At 44.7% G+C, this 26,888-nt stretch overlaps 1 protein-coding gene across 2 annotated transcripts; it reads left to right on the top strand.

Moving 5' to 3' along the window:
• The first annotated feature begins 242 nt into the window (after positions 1-242).
• Positions 243-26,888, top strand: LOC122051836 (CMP-sialic acid transporter 1-like). Of its 2 annotated transcripts, none has more exons than XM_042613147.1 (8): positions 243-350; positions 1,052-1,135; positions 1,206-1,420; positions 25,240-25,318; positions 25,466-25,635; positions 25,717-25,903; positions 26,194-26,271; positions 26,470-26,888. In XM_042613147.1, the coding sequence occupies exons 1-8, from the start codon at positions 300-302 to the stop codon at positions 26,476-26,478; spliced, it is 873 nt and encodes a 290-aa protein (XP_042469081.1). In that variant the 5' UTR covers positions 243-299; the 3' UTR covers positions 26,479-26,888. The 2 variants fall into 2 exon arrangements, with proteins under 2 accessions (XP_042469081.1, XP_042469075.1); XM_042613141.1 differs by having other exon boundaries at positions 26,400-26,888.

The following is a 26,888-nucleotide window of genomic DNA, read 5'->3' as shown; positions in this document are numbered from 1 at the left end:
CTTGGGATTGAGACACTTTCTACTCTCAACTTGGTTTTTTGAAAAAATCGGTGATTAATCGACGAAAAATTAATATTTGATGTTAATTAAAAAAAATCATTTTTATTCATTAATTTTTAACATTGGAAAATTAATATCGAATTCAATGTACATTTTTAAAAATGTGTAGGGTGGGGATAGGAGCCTAGCGTGGCACGTTATTTCCATTAACCGTTATATTCGCTGTTTTTCTCGCTCTGCCCCTCATGCTCCGTGTTCTGTGTTCGCTGCCTTGAAATCAAAAGGAAGAGGCGGTGGCGATGCGGTGGTTTTTGGTTGCAGCGCTTCTCACTCTTCTCACCAGCTCTCAGGTTTGATCTCGAAATGAAACTTTCGGTTGTAGTTTGTCTGTTTTCTCCGCATGTTTCCAATTATGTTCTCAGTCGATCTCTTGAAATTTTGCTTCTTCATTTGATAGTCTCGCCCTTTCACTAACCCTTACTACTGAATGGTTTGCTCGCGGCTTGTTGTTTCTTATTGATCCGATGCTTATTGATCAGTTAGATGCGCAGATCTTCGCACATTTTTGCAACATCATTAACATTTGCGATGTTCTGGTTACTTGTCCCCTTTTCTCCAACTTCTTTTTGGTGGCGGATTACTCAGACACTTACAGATCGCGGTTTTTTCTCAAATCATGTAGAACTCCTACTAATTTAACTACTCTTATGTTCGTTGTTTTTGAGGTGTTTCGAATCAAGCATTGAGGTGAATCTTGCTGGTTTCTTGTTATCGTAATGGCAAGGTTGATTCCGTGTGACATTTTTTTTTAGATTAATAGTTTAAGTTTGAAACTCAAATATTCTTTTTTTTTTACTGTCCTGTGGTTTGTCCATAGAAATATTGTTTTAGCTATATATGAATTTTTGAATTTGGATATTTCTTGCTTGATCAACATTTAATCTGATCATATTATAGCGAATTACATTTCATCATCTTTTTTTAAAGATGTTAAGATTATCATGATTCTCGGCTTTATTTTTCACCTTATCTGTTTTAATTTGATTTCCAGGGAATTTTGACAACACTGTCACAGAGTAATGGAAAATATCAATATGATTATGCTACTGTTCCATTTCTTGCAGAAGTTTTCAAGGTACTCTTTGATTTCTTGTAAATATTTTTTTTCTACTTCTAATATTTGCGTCCCCATATATACATTTCAGCTTTTGATATCCAGTTTCCTTCTATGGAAAGAGTTCAAAGTATCCTCTCCTCCAAGGATGACCACTGAATGGAAGAGTGTTTGGTCATTTCCCATACCTTCTATCATATATCTAGTTCACAACAATATTCAGTTTGCCACTTTGACTTACGTGGATCCATCAACATATCAGATCATGGGTAATCTGAAAATTGTCACAACTGGCCTCTTATTCAGGTATTATGCAAAGGGAATCCACCACATCTAGTTTGTACAATAGGTGTGTGATCAATTAGGAAACTAGTTATATCCATGTTGCCCGCTAGCATATTCATTTAAACTGGAACTGCCTCTATCTGTCAACTGTAAAAGAGATTGTATTGAATTTTGTCGACGCCAATGACCAAATTTGAGGACAACTTTTTTACTTAATGGAAAGTTTCACGTACTATGATGTCTCTAATCAAGAATTTCATTGCTGAAATTAGTGAGCTGTAAAATAAATCATGCTAAATTCTTTAGAGAGTATTTTTCAACATCTAGTGTCTGATTATCTTTGTAATAACAACAACAACCAAGTTTTATCTCACTAGGCGGGGTTAGATATATTGATCATTTTCCGCTATTGAGCTCTATCTCCTATTATATCATCATATATACTTAAATAAATTTTATCTTATTTTATTTTTGCTAACCAAGTCTTTTTGGTCTTTCTCTTCCTCGTTGGATATATGTGTTTGTCATAGTTTTACATCGCCTAACTGGAGCATTTATTGGTTGTCTAAGTACATGTATGTACTATCTTAAACGTGTCTCTCGGAGTTTTCTCTAGGCAGATGCAACTCCAACTTTCTCTCTAATGCTCTTATTTCTTATTCTATCCATCCTCGTATGCTCGCACATCTACCATAACATCCTCGTCTCTGCATCTCTCATCTTCTGCTCATGTGTTGAAGTCATTGTCCAACATTCAGCTTCATATAACATAACAGGTCTACCTACGATTTTGTAGAATTTCCTTTATGGTCACATAAAACACCTAATACTCTCCTTCATTTCAACCATCCTGCTGCATTCTATATAAGATATCTCTTTCAATCACTATCATTTTGCAAAAATGATAGTAAATATTTAAAACTCTCGGTTCCGGGCAACTCGTCATCTCCTATCTTAACACTTGTCTCATTGCATCTAATATTGTTAAACTTTAATTCCATATATTCTATCTTTATTTTATTAAGCCTAAAACCTTTCCTGTTTCCCACTAAGATTCTAGTTTAACATTTACTTCTTCACGTGTTTCATTTACCAAAACAATATCATCTGCAAACAACATGCACCACAATACTATGTTTTAAATGTGTGTAGTGAGTTCGTTGATAATTAGTGTAAAAAGATAGGGACTTAGAACTGATCCTTAATGTAACTCTATCTTTATTGGAAATGTTTTAGTTACTCTGCCTGAATTTACTCTGATCGTTAAATCCTCGTACATATCCTTAATTAGTTTAATATATGTTACGGTAACACCTTTTTTTTTAGAATTCTCCGTATAATTTCTCTTTAAACTCTATCATAAACTTTTTCTAAGTCAATGAATACTATGTGTAGATATTGTTTTTGCTCCCGATATTTTTCAATTAGTTGTCTAATAAGATGTATAACTTTTATTGTCGACCTTCCAGGGATAAACATAAATTGATTTTTGGTTTTCGTGGTCTCCTTCTTTAATCTTTTTTCTATTACTTTTTCCTAAAGTTTCATGGTTATGACTCATTAGTTTAATATCTTTATAATTTGCACAATTTTGACGTCTCCCTTATTTTATATAAGAGAACTATAGTACTTACCCTCCATTGATTAGCCATTTTTTTCGTTTTCAATATCATGTTAAATAATTTTATAAGTCATTCAATACCTTGTTTCCCTGGGCACTTCTATACATCTATTGGAATATCATTTGGTCTAACGACTTTTCCATCGTGCATCCCATTTAAAGCTTGTGCTACTTCTGATGTTTGAATTCTACAATAAAAATTTAAATTTCTATACTCATTTGACCTACTTAAATTGCCTAAGTTAAGTTGGTTACCTAAACCTTCATTAAAAAGTTGATGAAATACCTCTGTTGGAGCAATCCCAATGGTCCGTGCGGCCATGTGTTTTGGTGTTTGGGCAAAGGGTTTAAGTTTGGTTCACCCTTGTTATTTGATATGTGTACTTGAGTTGTGCAGGACTCTAGGATACACATGTGACTCAGGTTGACGGCTTCGGGTCCGGTGAAGGATGGAGCATCCGAGGGACCGTGGACAACGCAACAAGGACAAGGTCCGAGGGAAGCGACTTCGAGGCATACGCGAAGGATGACATTGTGGACGAGCCGCGGGCTTGGATGCATCTGAGGGACGAGAGCCAAAGGAAGTAGGCTTGAAGGCAAGAGGTCAAAGCTGCAAAGAAGAGTAAAGTGAGTCGTGAGAGTCCGAGTGCTGAGAGAAATGTACTCGGGATGGGAACCCTAGGTATAGGGTTGTACCAGTCGATTAGTACTGGGATCAGTCGGCTGGTGGTGAGCACAGAAGCTCTCTGTGCCCGAAATGGCTGGGATCAGTCGACTGGTACTGAGACCAGTCGACTGGTAGATAGCCATTGGCATGCCGTTGGGCTGACACCAGTCGACTGGTAACGGGCAAATCAACTTGTTGATTTCTTCCAAGCTCTATAAGAAGGAGCTTGGGATGGGCGGCCAAGGTGACGAAATTAGACTTGGTTAAAGCCTAATTAGTAGTCATCTAGTGCTTTAGCAATCCAAGTGTTCTTGATCGAGTTGTGGCGAGGTTTTTCCACTGACAAGGAGGATTGTGCTAGCCGGAGTTTCCGGGGACTAATCCACCGACGGATTGAGGGATCGTCCACCTTATGGACAGCCGTGGAGTAGGAGCAAGTTATCTCCGAACCACGTAAACGAACGTGTTAGCGGTTTGCGTTTCCTTTCTTAGTTTTAGTCTTTCTACTTGTTTGTTTGTATTTCCGCTTGTGCACTGGCATTGTAGAAAGAAGCGAGTATTTGGGGGCGTCGTCTATCCAACCCCCCTTCAAGCCGGCCGCAAGATCCCCTACAAGTGGTATCAGAGCGAGGCCGCTCTCCATCGGACTAACCGCCGAGGAAGCAAAGATGACCGGCTTAATAGATCCACCAAAGTTCGAAGGAGGAAGCTTATGGGACATCACCTTTTGGATAGTGAAGATGAAGAACTTCTTCGAGACGGATTGGGACACAATGATGGTGGTGGAAGAGCCATTTGAAGTTCCGAAGGACAAGAAAGGAAAGAAGCTCCGACCACGACATTGGACGGAAGAGCAAACAACACAGTCAAAGGCAAACGATAAGGTAATATCAATTTTGGTAGATATTTTGCCTTCTAACGTATTGAGTGATGTAGGTGAATACAAGAATGCCCATGATTTGTGGAGCAAAGTAAAGAAAGTTCTAGGTAAAGAACTTATGCCTACACAAGAAGAAGAAAAATCCAAAGAAACGGATGAAGAAACTCAAGTAGAGGAGGAGCAACCGGAAGGTGACGAGCACTCAATGTAACGCCCGCCCCTCCTGTTAGTAGGGCGGGGTTACTTGCATAGATGCAAAACATACATGCATATTAAAACTTCTTTTTAATATAAAACAGCGGAAGTACTTATTTTTTTATATTCTTTTAATGAACGAGGTCACGATGTCAAATTCTATCATAAACATGAATAAGTATCATGAAATCATGCGAAACATTAACATAGATAAACTTAGTTCATGTCAACATAAAATAACATAAGCAGGCTTTTTCTTTTTCTTAGCCGAACCACCACCACACGCATCTCTTGCCTCTCCTGTGGCTCCCCTAGTTTATCCATTCTTTGCCTTTATCTGCGGTACAAGGAAAGTAAGCTATAAGCACATAGGCTTAGTAAGATCCTTTCCTACTCACAAAAACGTATTTCATAGCATAATCACATAAGCAGATAGCAATGGAGACATAATCATCTAAACATCATATCATGTAAACATAGCATCATAACATATCATCTCATAAAGAATATCATGCTATATCATAAATCATAAGAGCATCATGTCATATAAATCATAAGAGAATCATGTCATATAAATCATAAGAGCATATCATATCATAAAGAAACATCATGATATATCATATCATAAACAAAAGAGCATCATGTCATATAAATCATAAGAGCATATCATATCATAAAGAAACATCATGATATATCATATCATAAATAAAAGAGCATCATGTTATATAAATCATAAGAGCATATCATATCATAACTTATTATATCATGCAAGATGTCTTTTAAAACATGTGTCATGTCATGTGCAAGATGTCTTAAAACATATCATATAATACTTTAACATAATATCATCATGAGGGTCCGGCTTGTACCACATACATACATAAATGCGCGCAATCCCTAGGACAGGGTGGCTAGCCTCGAATCTACTAGGGAACTAGGTCCGTACTACGACCGTCGACCTAGGGGCGTACTAAGGAGCCCATCCCTTTTTACTAGACCCGTTCATAGTCCGTCGGCCTAGGGGCGCTTATGGAGCCCACCCTTGGTACAAGCCATACAAAGTAAAATAACATGTCATAGTTACTTATCATATCATGAAGAGTGTTCTTAGTCCCAACTAATAGGGAAGCAACTCTTAGGTCTTTACTTGTCATATCATAAAGAGTGCTCTTAGTCCCACTTAATAGGGAAGCAACTATCATATCGTAAAGAGTGCTCTTAGTCCCACTTAATAGGGAAGCAACTCTTAGGCCTTTACTTATCATGTCATAAAGCATGTATACTTGAGCATATAACACATCATAAGAGTCATCATAATGCATGATTCATAAGCATACATAAATGAGCATATTACTTGTCATATCATAAAGCATGCATACTTGAGCATAAAACACATCATAAGAGTCATTATCATGCATGGTTCATAAGCATACATAAATGAGCATATTACTTGTCATATTATAAAGCATGCATACTTGAGCATAAAACACATCATAAGAGTCATTATCATGCATGGTTCTTAAGCATACATAAATGAACATATAATGCATCATAGGAAACATAATCATGCATGGAAAACCTTAACTAGCATCTCTTCATTCATATCGTAGCATGTGAGACACATAGTAAAATCATAATTGGGTCTCTAACCCTAATTCCATGTAGTGGCCGAAAGTTCCAAGCCTAGCCCTAGGTTATAAACAACATAAAATCATGTGAACCCTAAACCAATTTCATATCATAAATCATTAAGAACATAATGAGCATATTTGGTTTAGGTTCTAAGCTCCCTAGGTCCTTGGTCTTGTTATGGCCAAAAGTTACCATGCCTAGTTCTAGGTTATAAACAACATTAAAGCATGTGAACCTTAAACCAATTTCACACCATAAATCATTAAGAACATAATGAGCATATTTGGTTTAGGTTCTAAGCTTCCTAGGCCTTTTAACTTGGTTATGGCCGAAACTTAGGGGCATGAAACTAAGTTCTAAACAACATACAAGCATAAGAATATCAAGCTAACTTCATATCATATCATAAGGGAATTCATGAGCATGCTGGATTTAATTTTAAGCTTTCTTGGACCCTAAAATTCATCATGGCCGAAACATAAGGAGACATGTATCTAGATTTCAAGCAACATTCAAACATGATAACCCTAAGTTAGCTTTATATCATGTCATAAGAAGAGTCATGAGCATGTTAGAGTAAGTTTTAAGCTCTCCTAAGTCTTAATTCTCATCATGGTCGAAGCCCTAAGGTGTAATACATCAAGGTTCCAAACAACATACAAGCATGAAACCCTAAGAAACCTTCATACCTTTTCATAAGGAAAGTCACGAGCATGATAGCTTAAATTTTAAACACTTCTAGGTCTTCATTTCTAATCCTGTCCGAACCAGGAGTCAACGGAAGCTGGGGGTGTGGCGCTTCTTGCTGGATCCTCGAGTGCTCCGGCGAACCTGCAACAAAACCAAGCCGAGGGGGGGGGGGTGTCTCAGCGACGGCCCTCCGACGCTCAAGTTAGGCGAGGGAATAGTGGAAGAAGGTGGCTGTAGAATGAAGACCCTCGTACCTCCGGTGAAGAAATGGAGACCTTATATAGACCTCTCGAAGGAGCCTGCTTTCGACCATGCCCAGGTATGGGTCTGTCAGAAGGACCATGCCCAGGTATGGGTCTGTCAGAAAGACGTTCATAAGGCCATACCGCTACTATGTCAACCTCTCCATGATGTGACGGTGAGATCCTCCCTCGTGCAAACTTGTGTACGGCCTAATCATCAGACACGCCTCTGCAGACATCCCATATCTCGAGCCGAACGAATAGGCCGCTTGGCTAATCTTTGCATCCTCGCCCTTATCACGAGGCGGACCACCCGCCTCTCGGTCCCAAGCTGGCGGACACCCGCTTATTCGATCTTCACCCAGCTTGGAAACCCAAGCCCATGGGTTATCTTTAGTTCCGCCGACCTACTCACTGCCACGCCATTAACCGCTTAGTCACCCCTCCATCCGTCCTCAAGACCCCTGATGTGGATCCCCATTCTTACCGCGGATCACTTGCCTCCCTTCAAGTCTAGTCGGGAGGCGGAGTCCGTCCGAGTGGGCGGCCGTCGCCTTATCGCTGCTACTAATATCCCTTGAGCCGTTCGGCCCTTCGCTTTTCGGCTCTTCGTTTTGGTTGTCTTGTCGCTCAACGTGATATTTGCTTGTCTAAATCTTCTCGAAAATCACGCAAACCTCTTCATTAAGCCGAAGCACGCGCGGTATGGGCGCCTGGTGACATGGCGCCACGTGGCTCTTCTTGCGTGGCGGTGATGATCCGTACGATGGGGCGCCGATTACTGAAATGGACGGTTAGATGAGAACCTGCCTCGTGACTCATCCGACGGCGGAGGCCGACCGGCCTCGGCCGTATAAAGCCTCCGTCTCCTTCCTTCGCCGCATGTTTGCTTGCGCGTTGTCCTTCTGCCTCTTCTTCTGCTGCGGTCTCCGACGATCTAGTTCCTGTTTTTCGGCGGCTAGCATCCCACCGGTGATCCTTTCCGCCCGTTTCCTTCTCAGTGAGTCTTCTCCCTTCGTTTACAAGGTCTTCCCAACTCGTTTTGCCTATTTCGTTCCCATTCCTTCGGTTTCTTGCTATCTTTTTGCTTCTCCGAGATGGCAAGCTCCTCCGAACCCGCTGTTGATGTTCATGGCCCTTGGTATCCGACCATGGAGAGTCGATTTGATGAAGAGGGCGCTCGGCGCCTGTTCGGACGCACGGATTCACGACCATGAAATAGTTATACCGACCGACCGACCTGACGACGGCAACCGCTTGTTTTTTCTAAACCAATTCCGGTGGCCTTAGATTTCCTACCCATCCCTTTATTTTAGAGGTTTGTAATTATTGCATCCCGCCTACCAACTTGGCCGAATTCCTTTAGTCACTGAGCTGGTCGTCCTCTTTAAGATAAAGATCCCACCGACCCCAAAATATTCCACTATTTCTTCTACCCCAAACAATCACAGTTGGGCACTTTTATTTTCCAAAGTAGAATAGGCTTCAAATTTTTTGATAATATGCCGACCTCCAACAAGCACTGGAAGGAGTTCTTCTTCTATATACGACTTCCGAGCGCCAAAGATTTAGAACCAATGCGATGCATCACCGACCTGTAATCGGCAAATTCAAGCGACTACCTTCATGTGCAACCGTTGTCCGATTCAGCGGTACAAAATCGACCAGCTGCTTCTCAAGGTGTTGTACATTTTGGATTATCTCGTTCGGGCCAACCTCCTACCGCATGGGTAAGGACTCTTTACTTCTTTCACTTTTTGTCTAATTGATTTTAATTTCTTACGCAAAGTCATGTGGCGCTCAAGGCTACCGATCATCGAAATCAAGGCCGGAAATTGAGGCGCCACCAAAAGAACTCACGAGCGGGTCTCATCCCCTGACCGCCTCAGCGCAGGAGAGGGGCCAGGTTGCCCAAGCCGCTTCGAGGTCGAGGCGGATCCTGCTTCTTCCGCCCACCGAGCTAGGAATCCCTGCACCGGGATTCACCATCGAGTTCGCGGAACGTCGAAGAGACCCACGCCGACCAAAGAGGGAGAACCACGGGCGCCGATCGAGATTGCCTCGCCCGATCGCACGGAGTCGCAGATCGGGACCCCCGTGGCCTCGCCCATCGCACAGCACTCTGGCTCTCCTCCGCGGACTCGTCGTCGCTTACGACGGTTGGGCGAGACTTCAACCATAGGGGAGTCCTCGGGCCAGGCATATTTATTATCTGCCGATCGGCCATCGAGCCCCGTTCACGAAATAACCCTGACGGGTCCGCTTGCCAAGCTCTTCGAGGACGCCCAGATTCAGGTGGCCCTCATGACGCCCAAGCAGCTCGGCGATAACAACATGCAGCAGGCCACTCAGGTACGTTCATTTATCTTCCTGTGCCATGCTACCGTTTGGCTCCTGATTTTATTATTTCCCTTATAGCGTTGGGCTGAGCAAATCGCCACAGCCATCGGCTAGCCGAGCTGGAGGATCTCCTGGAAAAACTCCAAGTGTCGGGAGGTCCATCGGCCGAGCGGGAGAAATAAGCCCTCGAGGCCGAACAGAAGAAGGCCGCCGACCTGGCTACAGAGGTGGCTCGACTCGAAGACTTGGTGAAGAAGCGCGACGGCAGCCGGAAGAGGCGGGCGATTGCTGATCTGGATAAGATGAAAGTTGAAGTCCGAGCCCTAGATCAGCAATCTAAAAAGCTGGAGGCCCAACTGGCTGCCGAACGGGATGGGCGCTCTGCTGAACGCACCAAAGCGGAGGTGGACCAGAAAGTTCTTCAAGATTCACTGATTGCCTCCCGAGCGGCGCTCAGACAATATAAGGAGGGAGAGTCGAGTCGCCTAGCAGCAGCTCGCCAAGAATACCTCCGCTCGGAGCGGTTCGGCGCAATATTCGGTGGCAACGTCTCCTCAACTTTCCTCGAGGCGGTCAAGGTCACCATGGCGTACTTGAAGAAGGGTGACCACCTTCCTGCGGGAATGCACATTCCAGCCTCCGACCTGGCGGCCATGATAGATGATATCCCGGACGCCTTTTTAATTTTGAGGACCCGGGTGAGGCGAGTTCTTCTAAGTACTTTCAGTATTTCATCCGCTGCGAATGTAAAACTTTTGTACGTGCCGTTCGGCATAACTGTGTTCCTTTACTTGCATTTTTGTTTGCCCTTCATTGTCCCTTTTTATTCTGTTTGATGCTCATTCGTAGAATCAATTAGGCTCCACGTGTTTCTCACTAGGCGACCGGTCAGGTTAATCGATTGGCTTGTTTTCCTCAAAATCGTTTAGCGCTTGGCTATACTGTTTGCGTTCAGCGAATACGAAGTATTGACACACTGACGGCCGATCAGCCTTAATCAATTTAGTACCTGCGAACACTCGTTATCTGGCGTCCTTAGTTCCGCCCAAGAAGTTCACAGTCGCGGGTTCGGCACTCGATCTTTAATGACGGAGCTCGTCGGCGATCGGCGCGACTCCCGATCTTTAACGACGGGCTCGTCGGCGCGCCGACCCGTCTCTCGATCTTTAACGCCTGAGCTCGACCGAGATATTTATAGCCTGGCCACTGCCTCGATCTTTAACGTGCCGCCGAGCTCGGAGCGCGATATTTATAGTCGGCGCGGCTCGATCTTTAACGACGGGCTCGTCGACCTTCCGCCGGACGTTTATAACGCCACTGCTCTCCTCGATCTTTAACGCCTGAGCTCGACGCGGATATTTATAGCGGGCGCGCTCTCGATCTTTAACGACGGGCTCGTCGACCTTCCGCTCGGAGCGTTTATAGACGCCGGCTCGTCTCTCGATCTTTAACGCCGAGCTCGACGGCGCGGATATTTATAGCCGGCGCGCTCGATCTTTAACGACGGGCTCGCCGACCTTCCGCCGGACGTTTATAGACGCCGTGCCTCGATCTTTAACGCCGGCTCGACGGCGCGGATATTTATAGCCGGCGCGGCTCTCGATCTTTAACGACGGGGCTCGTCGACCTTCCGCTGGGACGTATATAGCAGCCGGCTCGTCCCGCCACCTTTAACGCCCGAGCTCCGCGGCGCGGTTATTTATAGCCGGTCGGCGCGGCTCTCGATCTTTAACGACGGGGCTCGTCGACCTTCCGCCGGACGCTTATGAAGCCGCTCGTCTCGATCTTTAACGCTCGAGGCTCGAAGGCTGGATATTTATAGCGGTCCGGCCTCGATCTTTAACGACGGGCTCGTCGACCTTCCGCCCGGACGTTTATAGACGCCGGCTCGCCTCTCGATCTTTAACGTCGGAGCTCGACGGCGCGGATATTTATAGCCGGCGCTCTCGATCTTTAACGACGGGCTCACGACCTTCCGCCGGACGCTTATCGCCGATCGTCTCGATCTTTAACGCCGAGCTCGACGGCACGCCGATATTTATAGCCAGCCGCGCGCGTCTCGATCTTTAACGACGACCTTCCGCTCGGACGTTTCCGGCTCGCCTCTCGATCTTTAACGCCGGAGCTCGACGGCGCGGATATTATGTCGGCGCCGCTCTCGATCTTTAACGACGGGCTCGTCGACCTTCCGCCGGGCTTTATAGACGGGGCTCGTCGCCTCGATCTTTAACGCCGGAGCTCGACGCTATTTAGACGCCCGGCGGCGCGGCTCTCGATCTTTAACGACGGGCTCGTCGACCTTCCGCCCGACGATCGGCTCGTCTCTCGATCTTTAACGTCGGAGCTCGACGGCTTGGATATTTATAGCCGGTCGGCGCGGCTCTCGATCTTTAACGACGGGGCTTGTCGACCTTCAAGGCTAACTCCTTACCAGGTCGAGCGACCTTGGCCTTCATACCTTATCCCGTGCTTGAACAGTTTTTATGCCCATCTGAACGGCACGGGTCATTTGCTTACGAATCTAAATGCCTACTCCTCCTGGCTGATCGGCTCGGGGGCCTTCGCTATTCGAGCGCTTGGCTCGAATAATCCATATGCCCCTGCCGAACGGTACGCCGTTCAGCGGAGAATGCTCAATGTGTTTTCATCTTTTTGCTCCCTGCATCACAAGTATATAGGCGACCAAAAAGTATATAAATTTATATTTAGCGCACCTTTCACCTAGCTTGGAGAACGTACTCCTGGCTGAACGGCTCAGGGTCTGCTTCGTCGAGCATTTTGGCTCGGATAATTTATCTCCGTCCGAACGGTACGGGGCTTTCGATTCTTGTTGATGATGCCTTATATTTGTTCTCTTGATTCTTCATTTCTGCATTTCAAGTATTCAGTCAAAAAAAGTACACAGGATGATTTACATTGATACACCTTTCACCCCGCCTGGTAAGGCTGGAGGTGGTTTGCGCTCCACGGTCTATCTAACTGCCGACCGTCGTCATCCTCCAAATAATACGCGCCCGAGCGGAGCTTTTCGATGATTTTGAAGGGACCTGCCCACGGAGCTTCAAGCTTGCCGACGTCGCCGACGGAGCTGGATTTGGTCATCGACATGGAATGATCTGGGAATGACGCGCCGGTTGTAGTTTTGCTTCATCCGACGGTATGCCATCAGCCGAACGGATGCCTTGGCTCGCTCCTCGTCAACCAAATCCAGCTCCATGTTCCTTCGCTCGGCGTTGCCTTCATCGTAACATTGGACCCGGACGGACTCGACATCGACTTCAACCGGAATGACTGCTTCGCCGCCGTACACCAGATGAAAAGGTGTGACGCCCGTTCCTTCCTTAGGAGTCGTTCGTATGACCCATAAAACGCCCGGCACTTCATCCGGCCAACTTCCTCCCACGTGGTCGAGCCGAGCGCGCAGAATACGGAGAATTTCCCGATTGGCTACTTCGGCTTGACCGTTGCTTTGGGGGTAAGCCACGGACGTGAAGTGTTGCTCGATGCCGTAGCTTTTGCACCAATCTTCTAGCACCTTCCTGTGGTGCGCCCATTGTCGAAACCAATCGGGGATCCGAACCTACGATGATGTGTTGCGGATGAATTTTTGACCATCGCTCGGTGATCCCGGCTAGTGGTCCTACCCACCCACTTGGAAAATAATCGATCGCCACCAGAAAACTTCCTCTGCCCGGTCGCCATTGGAAATGGACCCACAATATCCATTCCCCATTGATCGAGCGGACATGAAACGGTTGATACTTTCATCTCCTCTGCCGGTCGGGTGGGAGAAGTTGTGATACTACGGCATGAAAGGCATGTAGATACTGTCCGAGCGGCTATTGTAAGGTCGGCCAAAATATCCAAATAGCGGGATCTTCTTAGCTAGTGACCGTCCGCCGGATGTCCTCCTCACGATCCTTGATGTACCTCTTGGAGGATGTAAGCCGAGTCACACACTTCAACAACGGGCAGAGAAAGCCTTCTTGTAGAGCTGATCGTCGATGAGTGTGAACCGACCGCCCCTCCTGAGCAGTGGGCTTCTTCCCGATCGGCCGGTGTGACACCCGAACGCAAAAACTCTGTGATGGGAGTCCTCCAGTCGTCCGGAAACATGAGGCCTTCCATCCGGTCAACGTGTGCCACCAAAGATACTTGTTCAATTGGCCTCGGTACAATGACCGGCATTATAGAACTTGCTAGTTTGGCCAACTCATCGGTGGCTTGGTTCTCCGTTCGGGGAATCTTCCGAATAAGAACCTCTCGGAACTGAGTTTTTCAAAGGCCTCAGCGTAGAGTCTAAGCCGAACGCTGTTGATTTCAAAGGTGCCAGAAAGTTGCTGAGCGGCCAACTGTGAATCCGAATAAAGTGTCACCCGACCGGCTCCTACATGCCGTGCTGCCTGCAATCCGGCTATGAGGGCCTCATACTCCGCTTCATTGTTGGTTGCTTTGTAATCCAGCCGGACGGATAGGTGCATCTTTTCTTCTTGAGGTGAGAACAACAATATTCCAATCCCACTTCCGAGTGGTGGAAGACCCATCCATATATATTCTCCACATAGCTTCAGGCTCTTCAGTCACAAATCGCCAAGGATTGCGCTTTGATCGCCAAGCGGGCTGGTATTGGATGTCAAATTCACTTAGTTACATCGTCCACTTGATGAGCCGTCCGGACGCTCCTGCAACAATACTCTTCCTAGTGGACTGTTCGTCCGGACAATGATGGTGTGAGCCAAGAAATATGGTCAAGCGCCAAGCGGCTAGAACCAAAGCAAAGGCCAACTTCTCGAGCCCGGTGTAGACAGATTCAACATCTTTTAAAATGTGGCTCAGAAAATACACGGTTGCTCTTCGCTTCGCCCTCACAAGTGTTGAGCCTACAGCATGCTCGATTGACGACAGATAAATATAAAGTGACTCACCCCGATCGGCTTGGCAAGTACAGGCAGAGAGTTAAGATATGTTTTCAATTCTCCGAATGCTCGGTCACATTCTTCATCCCATGGAACTTAGTAGCCTTGCGAGGATCTTGAAGAATGGTAGGCTCCGATCGGCGGTTTTGGAGATGAATCTGGACAAAGTTATCCGACCGGTCAACCGCTGCACTTCCTTGTATTTCGGGAGGCGGCATGTCTTGTAGAGCTTTCACCTTCTGGATTTGCCTCGATTCCCAGCTCGGTCACTATGTACCTCAAGAAACGCCCTCCTTTTCGAACAGGCACTTCAGGGATTTAGCTTGACTCCATATTTGCGTAGCGTTCGGAAGGTTTCTTCCATGTCCTCAAGAGATCGACCGCTCGGACGAATTTGATAAGAATGTCGTCCACATAGACTTCCACATTGCGATCTGCTCCCCGAACACCTTGTTCATCAAGCGTTGATAGGTGGCCCGGCATTCTTCAATCGAACGGCATCACATTATAGCAATATGTGCTGTCTAACTTTTTCTTGATCTTCACGGGCGAGCGGCACTTGATGATAGCCTTGGTAGGCGCAGCATACATATTAACTCGCATCCGGCCGTAGAGTCCACCGGCTGATCTTGGCAGGGGATAAAAATCTTTGGGGCATGCTTTGTTTAAGTCCCTAAAGTCGATGCAGACTCTCCACTTGCCCGGCTTGGAGACTAATACTACGTTAACCCGAACTCGGGGCGCACCTCGGCGTATGTGGCCTCCGAAGTTTCTCTACTTCCTTGGGATGATGACATTCGCGCGCTGAAATCTCTTTTTCTCTGCTTCACTGGCCGAGCGTCCGGTCGGACATGCAACTCATGCTGCGCTAAGCTCGGCGAAATTCCGAGCAACTCATGTGTCGACCAGACGAAGACATCATGATTTCGTTGGGGGCATTTGATCAACTCCTCCTTCTGCTCCTCCTCCAGATCAGAGGCGATAAAAGTCGTGGCCTCCGATTGGGTCGGATGGATCTGAACCTCCTCCTTTTCATCATAAATTAAGCCGGGGTGTTTGCTCCGTGTACTCTACCTCGATTCTCTCCAGCGCCGCCTTCTGATCATCTCTAATCGCCCGCACCTTGGCCTGATCTCCCCACTTCTCCCTCTTTTCCATCGGGAACTTGATCTTGATGGAAGGTTGAGACGATCGCTCGGAATTCAGGGCCGGTCGTCCCAAAATGATGTTGTAGGGGACGAAGGAGAGTCGACCACCACGAAGTTTATTGTCCTAGTCCTCTGAGCGGCTCTTCTCCGAGGTAGCCAGTCGGATCTGTCCGACCGGCAGCACTACGTAAACCCGTAGAGCGGCGTTGTCATGGGCAGCGACTCGGCTCGATCAATTTGCAGCGAAAGCCTTCTTGAATATAATGTTGACCGAGCTCCGTGTCAAAAAATGCGATGAATAGTGTAATTTGCTATTCTTGCTTTAACGAGCAGAGCGTCGTCGTTGAGCACTTCAACTCCTTCTAAGTCCCAGGCCGAAAGTGATTTCGGTCCACTTGCCCGCCTGGCAGACATCAGGATGCGGAGCTGCCGGACACCGCGCCTCGCCTTGTTGGAGTCTCCATGGTCGGCCACAAAGAATAACGTTGATCTCGCCGGAAGTATTGCTCTATTTTCCTCTTCCCGAGTGGACGGTCGGGACCGTTCTCTGGACGCCCGACTCTCCTTGGAGAGCGGTGCCGATCAGGCGTTCTTGATGTCGTCTCTCGGTGCGGGTCCGGTCGGCTTCATGGGTCCTTTGTCTCCGTCGATAGAAGGAGACCGTCGTTCGGCATTCACAGGAGCGGATTAGCCACGAAGGAAGACTTGACAATCCCTCGTGGTGCGTGTCCGTCCTGGAAGGAGCGAACATAGGGTCCATTTCTTCTTGGGCTTGCTCCAGCGAGCTACTTCTTGCACTTGGGACCTCATACGAGGGGAGCGGATTGCTTCAGCCCTTGGTCCTTTCGGCGGTTGATGAGCGACGAAGGGTCTCCGCTCGGCAGGAGGAGCCCGCTCGGTCGGTATTTCTTTTTTCCTGGCCGCTTGCGCTTCCTCCACGTTGATGTATTCATTGGCTCGGTATGACATATGATCATAATCTCGGGGCGGTTTCCGAATGAGTGATCGGAAAAAATCCCCATCCACTAGACCTTGTGTGAAGGCATTCATCATGGTCTCCGAGGTGGCTGTTGGAATGTCCATGGCCACAGTGTTGAATCGCTGAATGTAGGCTCGGAGAGATTCGCGGGCTTCCTGTTTGATGGCGAACAAGCTGACACTTGTCTTCTGATAACGCCTACTGCTGGCAAAGTGGTGGAGGAATGCCGTTCGAAAGTCCTTGAAGCTTGTGATGTATCCGTCCGGCAGCCTCCGAAACCACCGTTGAGCCGATCCAGAAAGAGTGGTAAGAAAGACTCGGCACTTTACGCCATCTGTATATTGATGGAGCGTGTGTATCAAACTTACCCGGAATGATCATCCGGGTCCGTTGTTCCAGTAGTACTTGCCGATCGTCGGAGGCACGTAGTGCTGGGGTAGAGGGTCTTGTAGAATAGCCTCAGAATTGGCGATTGATCCGCTCGGGAGATGAGTCCGCTTGGGGAGCTTTCCTTTTCGTCATCTCGCCTTGGCATTTCGTGCGAAGAAGATCCTCATCTCTTGATGCAGTACTGGCCTGGCAGGTGCGAAATAAGGCCCGATGGAATGCAACGGTGGCTTGAGGTGCTTCCGCCACCCGACGCAGATGTTGCTTGTTGCTCGGCTCGCTTTTCTTTTTTTGCTCCACAAGTTTGGTGGCCCTTATCTCGACGAGCTTGAGTTCTTCGAAAGCGCCACCGTGTGTTGTCGTCCCACCTCATCCATTGTTTCCATCGGATGCGGGAGCGTTCCTGACGGCGCCAATTGATCTGTCCGAACCGAGTCAAAAGGCGGGCGGGGTGTGGCGCTTCTTGCTGGATCCTCGAGTGCTCCGGCGAACCTGCAACAAAACCAAGCCGAGGGGGGGTGTCCCGGCGACGGCCCTCCGACGCTCAAGTTAGGCGAGGGAATAGTGGAAGAAGCTGGCTGTAGAATGAAGACCCTCGTACCTCCGGTGAAGAAATGAAGACCTTATATAGACCTCTCGAAGGAGCTTGCTTTCGACCATGCCCAGGTATGGGTCTGTCAGAAGGACCATGCCCAGGTATGGGTCTGTCAGAAAGACGTCCATAAGGCCATACCGCTACTATGTCAACCTCTCCATGATGTGACGGCGAGATCCTCCCTCGTGCAAACTTGTGTACGGCCTAATCATCAGACACGCCTCTGCTGACAACCCATATCCCGAGCCGAACGAATAGGCCGCTCGGCTAATCTTTGCATCCTCTCCCTTATCCTGGACGAGCGGACCACCCGCTCGGCCCTCGGTCCCAGCCGAGTGGACACCCGCTCGACCATTCAGTCTTCCCGCCTTGGCGTCGGAAACCCAAGCCCATGGCTGGGTTATCTTTGGTTCCGCTCGGACCTACTCGCTCGGCGCGGCCATTAACCGCTTAGTCAGCCCTCCATCTGTCCTCAAGCTGAGACCCTTCAGGAAGTGGATCCCCCATTCTTACCGCCGGATCAATTTCTATCATGGCCGAAACCCTAATTCCCTAAGGTGACATGCATTTAGGTTCCAATCAACATACAAGTGTGAAAACACCAAGTACTCTTCATAACATATTAATAAGCAAGTCATGATCATGATAGACTAAATTTTTAACCTCTCCTAGTCAATTACTTCTATCATGGCCGAACACTTCATGAGCATGAATTTAAGTTTTAAGCAACATACAAGCATAAGAACACCAAACTAATCTCTTATCATAGGGTACATATCATAAGGACATAGTGAACATGTTTAGTTTAGGTCTTTAAGCCTTCCTAATCTTTTATTCACACTTTGGCCAAAAGTTTCAAGAGCATGGATTTAAGTTTTAAGTAAGCATACAAGCATAAGAAACATTAACTAACTCCTATACTAGGGTACATATCATAAGAACATAGTGAGCATGCTTAGTTAGGTCTTAAACTTCTCTAAATCTTTTATTCAAGTCTTGGCCGAAAGTTTCAAGAAGTGATCCTAGGTTTTTTAAGCATTCTAACCTCATGGAAAACACATAAACAACTTGTACCACAAGTGAGGGGATACGTACATCCTCTTGTTTGTTTTTCCTAAGGAAGATGGTACCCTTGTGAAGAGGAAGAAGAAAGCTTCCCCCTTCTTGTTCTTCCTTTTGTTTTCTCTTGTTTGTAAGGAGTAGACCTTGAGGACTCCTTCTTGTGAACTAGTTTTCTTAGAAAGAAAACCTTAGCTTGGATTTCGGAAATGAGAGAGAGGGGACTTTAGGTCTCGGTAGAGGAGGAAGAAGGAGGAGGAAGAAGAAGGAGGAAGAATTAACCAAACTTTCTTTCCCTTCTCTTCTCTCATTCCTATTTATTCCCAATGAGGATGAAAAGTGTCCCAATTCATCCCCTTGCCTTCTCTATCTTCTTACTCTCTTCATTCCCACGAAAATAGCAAGAGAAGGAAGAAAAAGGCAATTTGTCCTTTGCTTGCTTTTTTTCTTAACCAAGAGAAAGAGGAGGAAAGCCACTTGTTTTTTTCTTGTTCTCTTACTTAATCATACTCTTTACCTTTATCTAAAATTTTCATTCTTTGCTATTCATATGTCATTCATGATTCTAGTGGTTATTATACACCAATTTAACTTTATCATTTATGGGAGGTTCAAGGTTCAAACCTTAACTTCTCTTTCTTTTTATTTCTTTTTGGTTCTATTTCCATTTCTCTTTTATTCTAAAAGAAAAATACCCATAGGTATAGCTTATTATTTCGTGGGTGTTACACTCAACTTCCGAGGAAAAGGAGGAGAAGGATGAAGAAATGCCATCCACTAGTGTGGATGAGGAGACATCCTCAAAGGTTGAGGAAGAATCCAAGACAAGTGACGAAGAAGTCTTGGAAGTCAACCTAGTGAGTACCTCCACCGAAGCAAAGTCAAAAGATCACATTGTGTGCTTTGGGTGTAATGAAAAGGGACACTACAAGAGTAGATGTCCTATGAGTAAGAAAGAGGTATCTCCTAAACTCAATTCAATTCATTTTGAATCTAATTTGAGTTGTAGGAAAAAGAAAGAGAAAAAGCACATAGTGTGCTTCACGTGTGGTGAGTGGGGTCATTACCACACCAAATGCCCAAAGAAGAAAGAAATCAAGAAGTTGGCGCATTTGAAGAAAGGGAGAAGGAGAAGAAAAAGAAGAAGAGCTCAAGTCAAGGGGGAGCTTCAAGGGTAAGGGAGGTATATCCTAATTTGAAATGCAATTCAAATTTTCATTCCTCCTTGCATGCTAGGAAAAATAATGTTAATCATTATATGCCCATGCAAAATTTTGGTTTCAAATATCATGATAGAAGTAGTGTTAATGTAGATCAAAACCCTAAGGTATCCATTCATGATAACTCTAGAAATGGTAGACCTAAGGAAACCCAAGGTATTAATCCCAAGAAGGGGAGACATATGCCTAGAAAAATGGGTAGGTCTAGGAATGTCCATGATGGACATGTTGACTCTAGATTTAGGAACCTAGAAAGAGAAAATCAAGCTTTGAAGGCAAAGCTTGATAAATTAGAGAAAACCCTAGAAAGATTCAATGTTGGATCTAAGGGTTTGGGTATGGTGTTGGGTAGTCAAAGACCCAACAATGATAGATCGGGTCTAGGATACCGATCTAGTGTCTCCAATGCTAAGGGAAAGTCGTATGCTAGGGTTGCATATGACTATAGCAAGGAGAAGCCAATAAATGGCAAGGGAAAGTCATTTAAAGATAAGGAGAAATTAACCAAGGACAAGGTGTCCAAGGTTAAGAAAGTTAGGTTTGTAGGCTAAGTGTTACCGAAGGTGCACCGATGTGGCCTAGCCATTGTGGATGAGCATCTAAGAAGATGACTAGGGTTAAGAGCTCTAGGGGGAGCTCAAAGAGTCAAATTGGGACCCATGGCCAATGGATCTCAGGTGAGTACTACTTGGGAGTCTAGAGGAGCCATGGAGTGTGCCAAATGGTTTGGAGACGGACTTGAATCTCAAACCTAGGGATTTGGCACACATGGTTTGTGTTTCATGCAAGAAATATGACATTTGGGGTCATATAGCATGATAATTGGTTTTGGATGTATAAATGTCATATAAACCAGTGCTAGGGATGCATTATGGTTTGGTATGGGCAAATACATCAAGAGGAAGTCAAAACTAGGACTTTAGGTCAAGGTTCAATTGAACCATTTAGCTAGTTTTAGATTTTGTGTCAATCTTGGGATTGGTGATAGATACATTTTGTAATGTATTTTTCCCAAGTAGACAAGGATACAATAGACCTCTCCACAAAATTTGGGGATTTTTGGAGGTCTAGGGAATTTCTGATGCATTTCTGAAGTTGGCCTGAAAAGGTTGATTTTTTTTAGAAATAGGGTACCAGTCGACTGGTACAGATACCAGTCGACTGGTAACAATAGATTTCGACTACAGAATGATTATGTAAGGTTGTGTCGAGGGGAGTAGTCGACTGGCACCAAGGGGCAGTCGACTGATACCAGCCTGATATTGTTTTCCAGTGCTGTTCTTGACCGTGTCAACTCGTTTAAATGTATGAGATCCATGGGGGATAAATACATGAGTTTGGGTCAGTTTGGATGATAAATTTTCAACAATTGGGTATTGTTGGAGAACTTTTTGGATGTTATGCAAACGGGGAGAAGTAAGGTTTAGTTGGGAAAACCTTAAATGCCTTTGCATAGGGGGAACCTTGTGATAGGTTCTTAAAATTCCCTGTGGGAAAATCCTAGCTCATTGGGGAGCTTAGGTGTAGGGGGAGCCTTGGGATAGGTTCCAATGTATGTTGCATTTCCATTCGGCGGTGTAAGTCCAAGTGTGTAGCCTTGGCAACGTAAGTCCATTCGGCGGTGTAAGTCCAAGTGTGTAGCCTTGGCATCGTAAGACCATTGTTTCTTTTTAGCATGTTTATTTGCTATATGTTTTCCCTAACTTAAACGTATTGCCAAACATCAAAAAGGGGGAGATTGTTGGAGCAATATCCCAATGGTCCGTGCGACCATGTGTTTTGGTGTTTGGGCAAAGGGTTTAAGTTAGGTTCACCCTTGTTATTTGATATGCGTACTTGAGTTGTGCAGGACTGCAGGATACACATGTGACTCAGGTTGACGGCTTCGGGTCCGGTGAAGGATGGAGCATCCGATGGACCATGGACAAGGTAGCAAGGACAAGGGCCGAGGGAAGCGACTTCGAGGCATACGTGAAAGATGACATTGTGGACGAGCCGTGGGCTTGGATGCATCTGAGGGACGAGAGCCAAAGGAAGTAGGTTTGAAGGCAAGAGGTCAAAGCTGCAAAGAAGAGTCAAGTGAGTCGTGAGAGTCCGAGTGCTGAGAGAAATGTACTCGGGATGAGAACCCTAGGTATAGGGTTGTACCAGTCGACTAGTACTGGGATCAGTCGACTGGTGGTGAGCACAGAAGCTCTCTGTGCCCGAAATGGCTGGGATCAGTCGACTGGTCCTGGGACCAGTCGACTGGTAGATAGCCGTTCGCATGCCGTTGGGCTGGCACCAGTCGACTGGTGCAAGGACCAGTCGACTGGTAACGGGCAAATCAGCTTGCTGATTTCTTCTAAACTCTATAAGAAGGAGCTTGGGATGGCCGACCAAGGTGACGAAATTAGACTTGGTTAAAACCTAATTGGTACTCATCTAGTGCTCTAGCAATCCAAGTGTTTTTGATCGAGTTGTGGTGAGGTTTCTCCACCGACAAGGAGGATTGTGCTAGCCGGAGTTTCCGGGGACTAATCCTCCGACAGATTGAGAGATCATCCACCTTACGGACAGTCGTGGAGTAGGAGCAAGTTATCTCCGAACCACGTAAACGAACGTGTTAGCGGTTTGCGTTTCCTTTCTTAGTTTTAGTCTTTCTATTTGTTTGTTTGTATTTCCGCTTGCGCACTAACATTGTAGAAAGAAGCGAGTATTTGAGGGTGCCGTCTATTCAACCCTCCTTCAAGTCGGCCGCAAGATCCCCTACAACCTCTTCCACTGCTCTTTTATTTCTCCATTGTTTACTAGTACCTTATTACATTCATTTTTAATACATTTTATTTGGATAAGATATCTTGTCTTCCTTTCTCTGACTTTAGCTATTATATAAGTATCTCTTTCCTCTTCTTTTGTGTCCAATTTTTTATATAATTGTTCAAAAGTTTCATTCTTTGCTTTATTCACTACTTGCCTTTTTCTTAGCTATTGCATATTTTTTTAAGTTTTTCTCGTTCTTACAAATATATAATTCCTTTTAAGATATTCATTTTTCCTTCACTTTCTCTTTTACTTTCTCATTCCATCGCCAAAATTTGTTACTTAGTGGTGCATGTCCCTTTGACTCACCGAGTATACTTTAGTAACTATTTTTAACTTTGATTCTATCTTATCCCATATTGTATTAGAGTCACCATATATTTCATCTAATATTTATACTCCTATCTTCTCCTTAAATATATTTTGCTTCTCATCTTTTAACTTCCGCCACTTGATGTTAGGAGTTGTATATATTTTCTTTCTATTGATACTATGTTTGAGGCGCATATCCGATATTACTAACCTATATTAGGTAGTTAAGCTTTCTTAAGTTTGACCTTATAATCTTTATAAATCTTCCTATCCTTCTTCCTAACTTTTTTATTAACTATAAGAAAGTTAATTTGCGATTTATTATTCCCACTTTTGAATGTAACTAAATGTTCATCTCTTTTCTTAAAAAATGTATTAGCTAATATAAGGTCATATGCTATCGTAAAATCTAATATAGTTTTCCTTCTTCATTTCTCGTTCCAAATCCATAATCCCATATACCTTCTCATATTCCTCATTTTTCGCTTCAACATGCTTATTTAAATTACCTCCTATTAAAATTATTTCATTTGACGGAATGTTTGTAATGCTTCATCTAAGTCATCCCAAAACTTTGATTTTGTAGCTTCATCTAATTCTACTTGCAGTGCATATACGCTAATTATGTTCATAGTTTCTTTCGCCACTATTATCTTAAGGATTATAATTTTACCCCATTCTTTAACTACTCAAACGAACTATCTACAACAATACCTATTCCATTTTCTTACTTTACTCTTACTTTATCCTTTAACGAACTATCTACAACAATACCTATTCCATTTTCTTACTTTACTCTTTCCTGTGTACCATAACGTAAAACTCGAGTTCTTTATTATCTTTGCCTTCTTGCCTACCTATTTTGTCTCCTATACATACAAAATACTAATTCTTTTCCTAATCATTGTATCTCCTACCTCCATTAATTTACCAGTGAGGGTTCCTATGTTACATGTTTTAAATCTTAGACTATTAGTTTTTCTAGCATATTTGTTCTTATCTAACCTATAGTGTCAGAACTCTTGCCTATTTAACACTACACCCAAGTTCTTATGGAGATGTAGCAGTCGTTGTCGATACGTTACAGTCGGACTTTGCAACGCGAACTCTTGCATATTTAGCACTACACCCGAGTTCTGGAGATGTAGCGGTCCTTGCGGAGACATTACAGTCAGACCTTGCAACGCGTTCCTTCCGAGGAATAACCTAGCATTAATACAATAGTTTAATAGATCCATTAACATTTATCGTAGTTTTAACACTAGCTGGCAACCTAACGCAACCCTCCTCTTTTATTCGATCTTGAGACCGATCATGACTGATACATCATAGGTGGAATTGTCTTATTATCTTTGCACATGATAAATATCTCATTCAAAGTCTTTACTTAGAACAAAGATTAGATGCATGCCCTCTTTATCGAGCTTTCATAATAGGGCGTTTATTGAATAACTGGTGCACCCAGCGTGATGAATAGGTGCACCCAACAGGCAACCAGCATGAAAAATGGGTGCACCTGCAGCTCCTTGAAGGTTGTGCACTTGAAATTGAAGAAAAGGTAGACCCAGCATGAAGAACGGGTGCACCTGATAATGAAGGGATGGAGAATGGATGCACCCAACATGAAGAACAGGCTCACTCTGGTATTGAAGGGTACAAAGAAAGGGTACACCAGTATGAAAATGGGCGCACGTGAAATTAAGAAAAGGAACTCCCATGATATAAAAGAAATAGGTGCGCATGATATATAGAATGAATGCATATATAAATGCCAAATGGCCCCCGCGGGCTGGATCAATCGGTTAAGGCGTGACATCCTTGCACAATGAGTTGTAGGGTCGAGGGTCCACGGACGCGCACTGGATGAATAATCTGGGCCGACTGTGTTAAATTCCAGAGACACCACGCTTTACCTGGGCAGCATTCACCGCTGATTTACCTCCTCCTAGGATCCCTGTGGGGCCAGGCTTAGGGGGCCGCTGTGCGGCAGGACCCGCCTTTTGCACAATATATAAATGCCAAATGGGTGTTCGCGAACCCCCTTTGCTGGGAGCTTAGCAAGGGGGGCTTGCACTTAAAGTTTTGTTACTCAATATTTTGTTTATGCTCTAGATTTATGAAATAATTACTGTAAAATCTCCTTTGTATACCCTAGGTTTTTTCTTAAAAGGAGATTGACAACTTTGCAATGGTTGGCTATTATTCTGTTAGCCATTGGAACCACTACAAGCCAGGTTAATCTCTTACACTAAAGTATATTAGTTCCTTTAGTTTGCATTTATGCCATGCAATTCTTGTGTCAAGCTAAGGTCCGACTTATATCCAACTCCATGTAAATTAACTACTCGAATTTGTAACATTCGTATGTAAATATGATGCAGGTGAAAGGTTGTGGAGAGGCGTCTTGTGGTTCGCTATTTTCAGCACCTATACAGGGTTACATGCTTGCACTATTATCTGCTTGGCTTTCTGCACTAGCTGGTGTTTACACAGAATACCTGATGAAGAAGAATAATGATAGCTTGTACTGGCAGAATGTGCAGCTGTACATGTATCTTTACCTGCTAGCTTTTAGCTTTTATCTTTTTTCTATGTATCTATACCCACGCTAGCTGATACCTTTTACTCTCAGTTTTGGGTCCATATTCAACATGGCACGTCTTCTGCTAGATGATGTCAGAGTTGGATTTGAAAATGGTCCCTGGTGGCGACGGCTCCTTAGTGGATACACCATCACGACATGGCTGGTTGTGCTAAATCTGGGCTCTTCTGGCTTAATAGTTTCTTGGTTGTTGAAATATGCAGACAATATTGTGAAGGTATGTAGGCCATGCGTACTGCTATGCTATTATTTTGTACGTTAGAACTCGAGTACAAGACTAAATTCGTTCACATGAATAAAAGAGGCACTTTTTTCTTCTGAAATTTTAGAATTGCTTTTATGATTATCATAGAATGATACAGATTTGGTGTCTAAAATAGAACAGCTTTTCTCTAGTTTCTTCTCGTTTCCCCCCCTCTTGTGCTTAATAGTTAGCTAAACGAGCTCTCCTCCTTGTGATGGCAATCTATTGAATTCCCAATAATAGTTAAACTTATTATCCTTCAGGTATACTCAACTTCCATGGCGATGCTGCTAACGATGGTGTTATCTGTATTCCTCTTTAGTTTCAAGCCTACTATGCAGGTATTCTTTATTCTTGCAAAAAATGGAATATAGTTTAATTGACTGAGCCATGGCTCAGTAAAAGCAATGATCATTAGCTCAGAGTACTAATTGCCATTGGTTTGATGACTTACCTGCCCTTTTTGCAGCTATTCTTAGGAATCATAATTTGCATGATTTCTCTACACATGTATTTTGCTCCTGCTCACATGCTTGTAGGCACGCTAGCAGCGGCAGCAGCAGGAGTAACAAGTCCAGCGTCAAACACCTCAAAGGAAATTGCTGTTGATGGGAAAGAGGAGCCGTGATAAGATTATGGATGAGCTGAAGCAAGCATGCCGTCCACCTACAGATCGATTACTTCAATGATTTAAGGGACAGGCATGAGAAATATTTGGGCTTCGAGTATCAGATGGTGAATCAAATGATGGCAAGCAGCTGATTGAGAAGAAGCAGCTCAGCAATAGCTTGATCTCCAGATCCTACACAAATACTAATAATTTCAGCCATATATTGTTTGTTGCAGCATAGTGAGTATTCATTAGTTTTATTCCTATACGTAATCTTTTTTGGTAACTCAGATACCAACATGGAACACGTATTGTTGGATGATGTCTACCCTAATAAATGATACCAAA

Source organism: Zingiber officinale, chromosome 1B (genome assembly GCF_018446385.1).
Source record: "Zingiber officinale cultivar Zhangliang chromosome 1B, Zo_v1.1, whole genome shotgun sequence".
Lineage (NCBI taxonomy): Eukaryota > Viridiplantae > Streptophyta > Magnoliopsida > Zingiberales > Zingiberaceae > Zingiber > Zingiber officinale.
The sequence above is the reverse complement of the archived record's forward strand: the minus strand, read 5'-3'. Positions and strand labels throughout refer to the sequence as shown.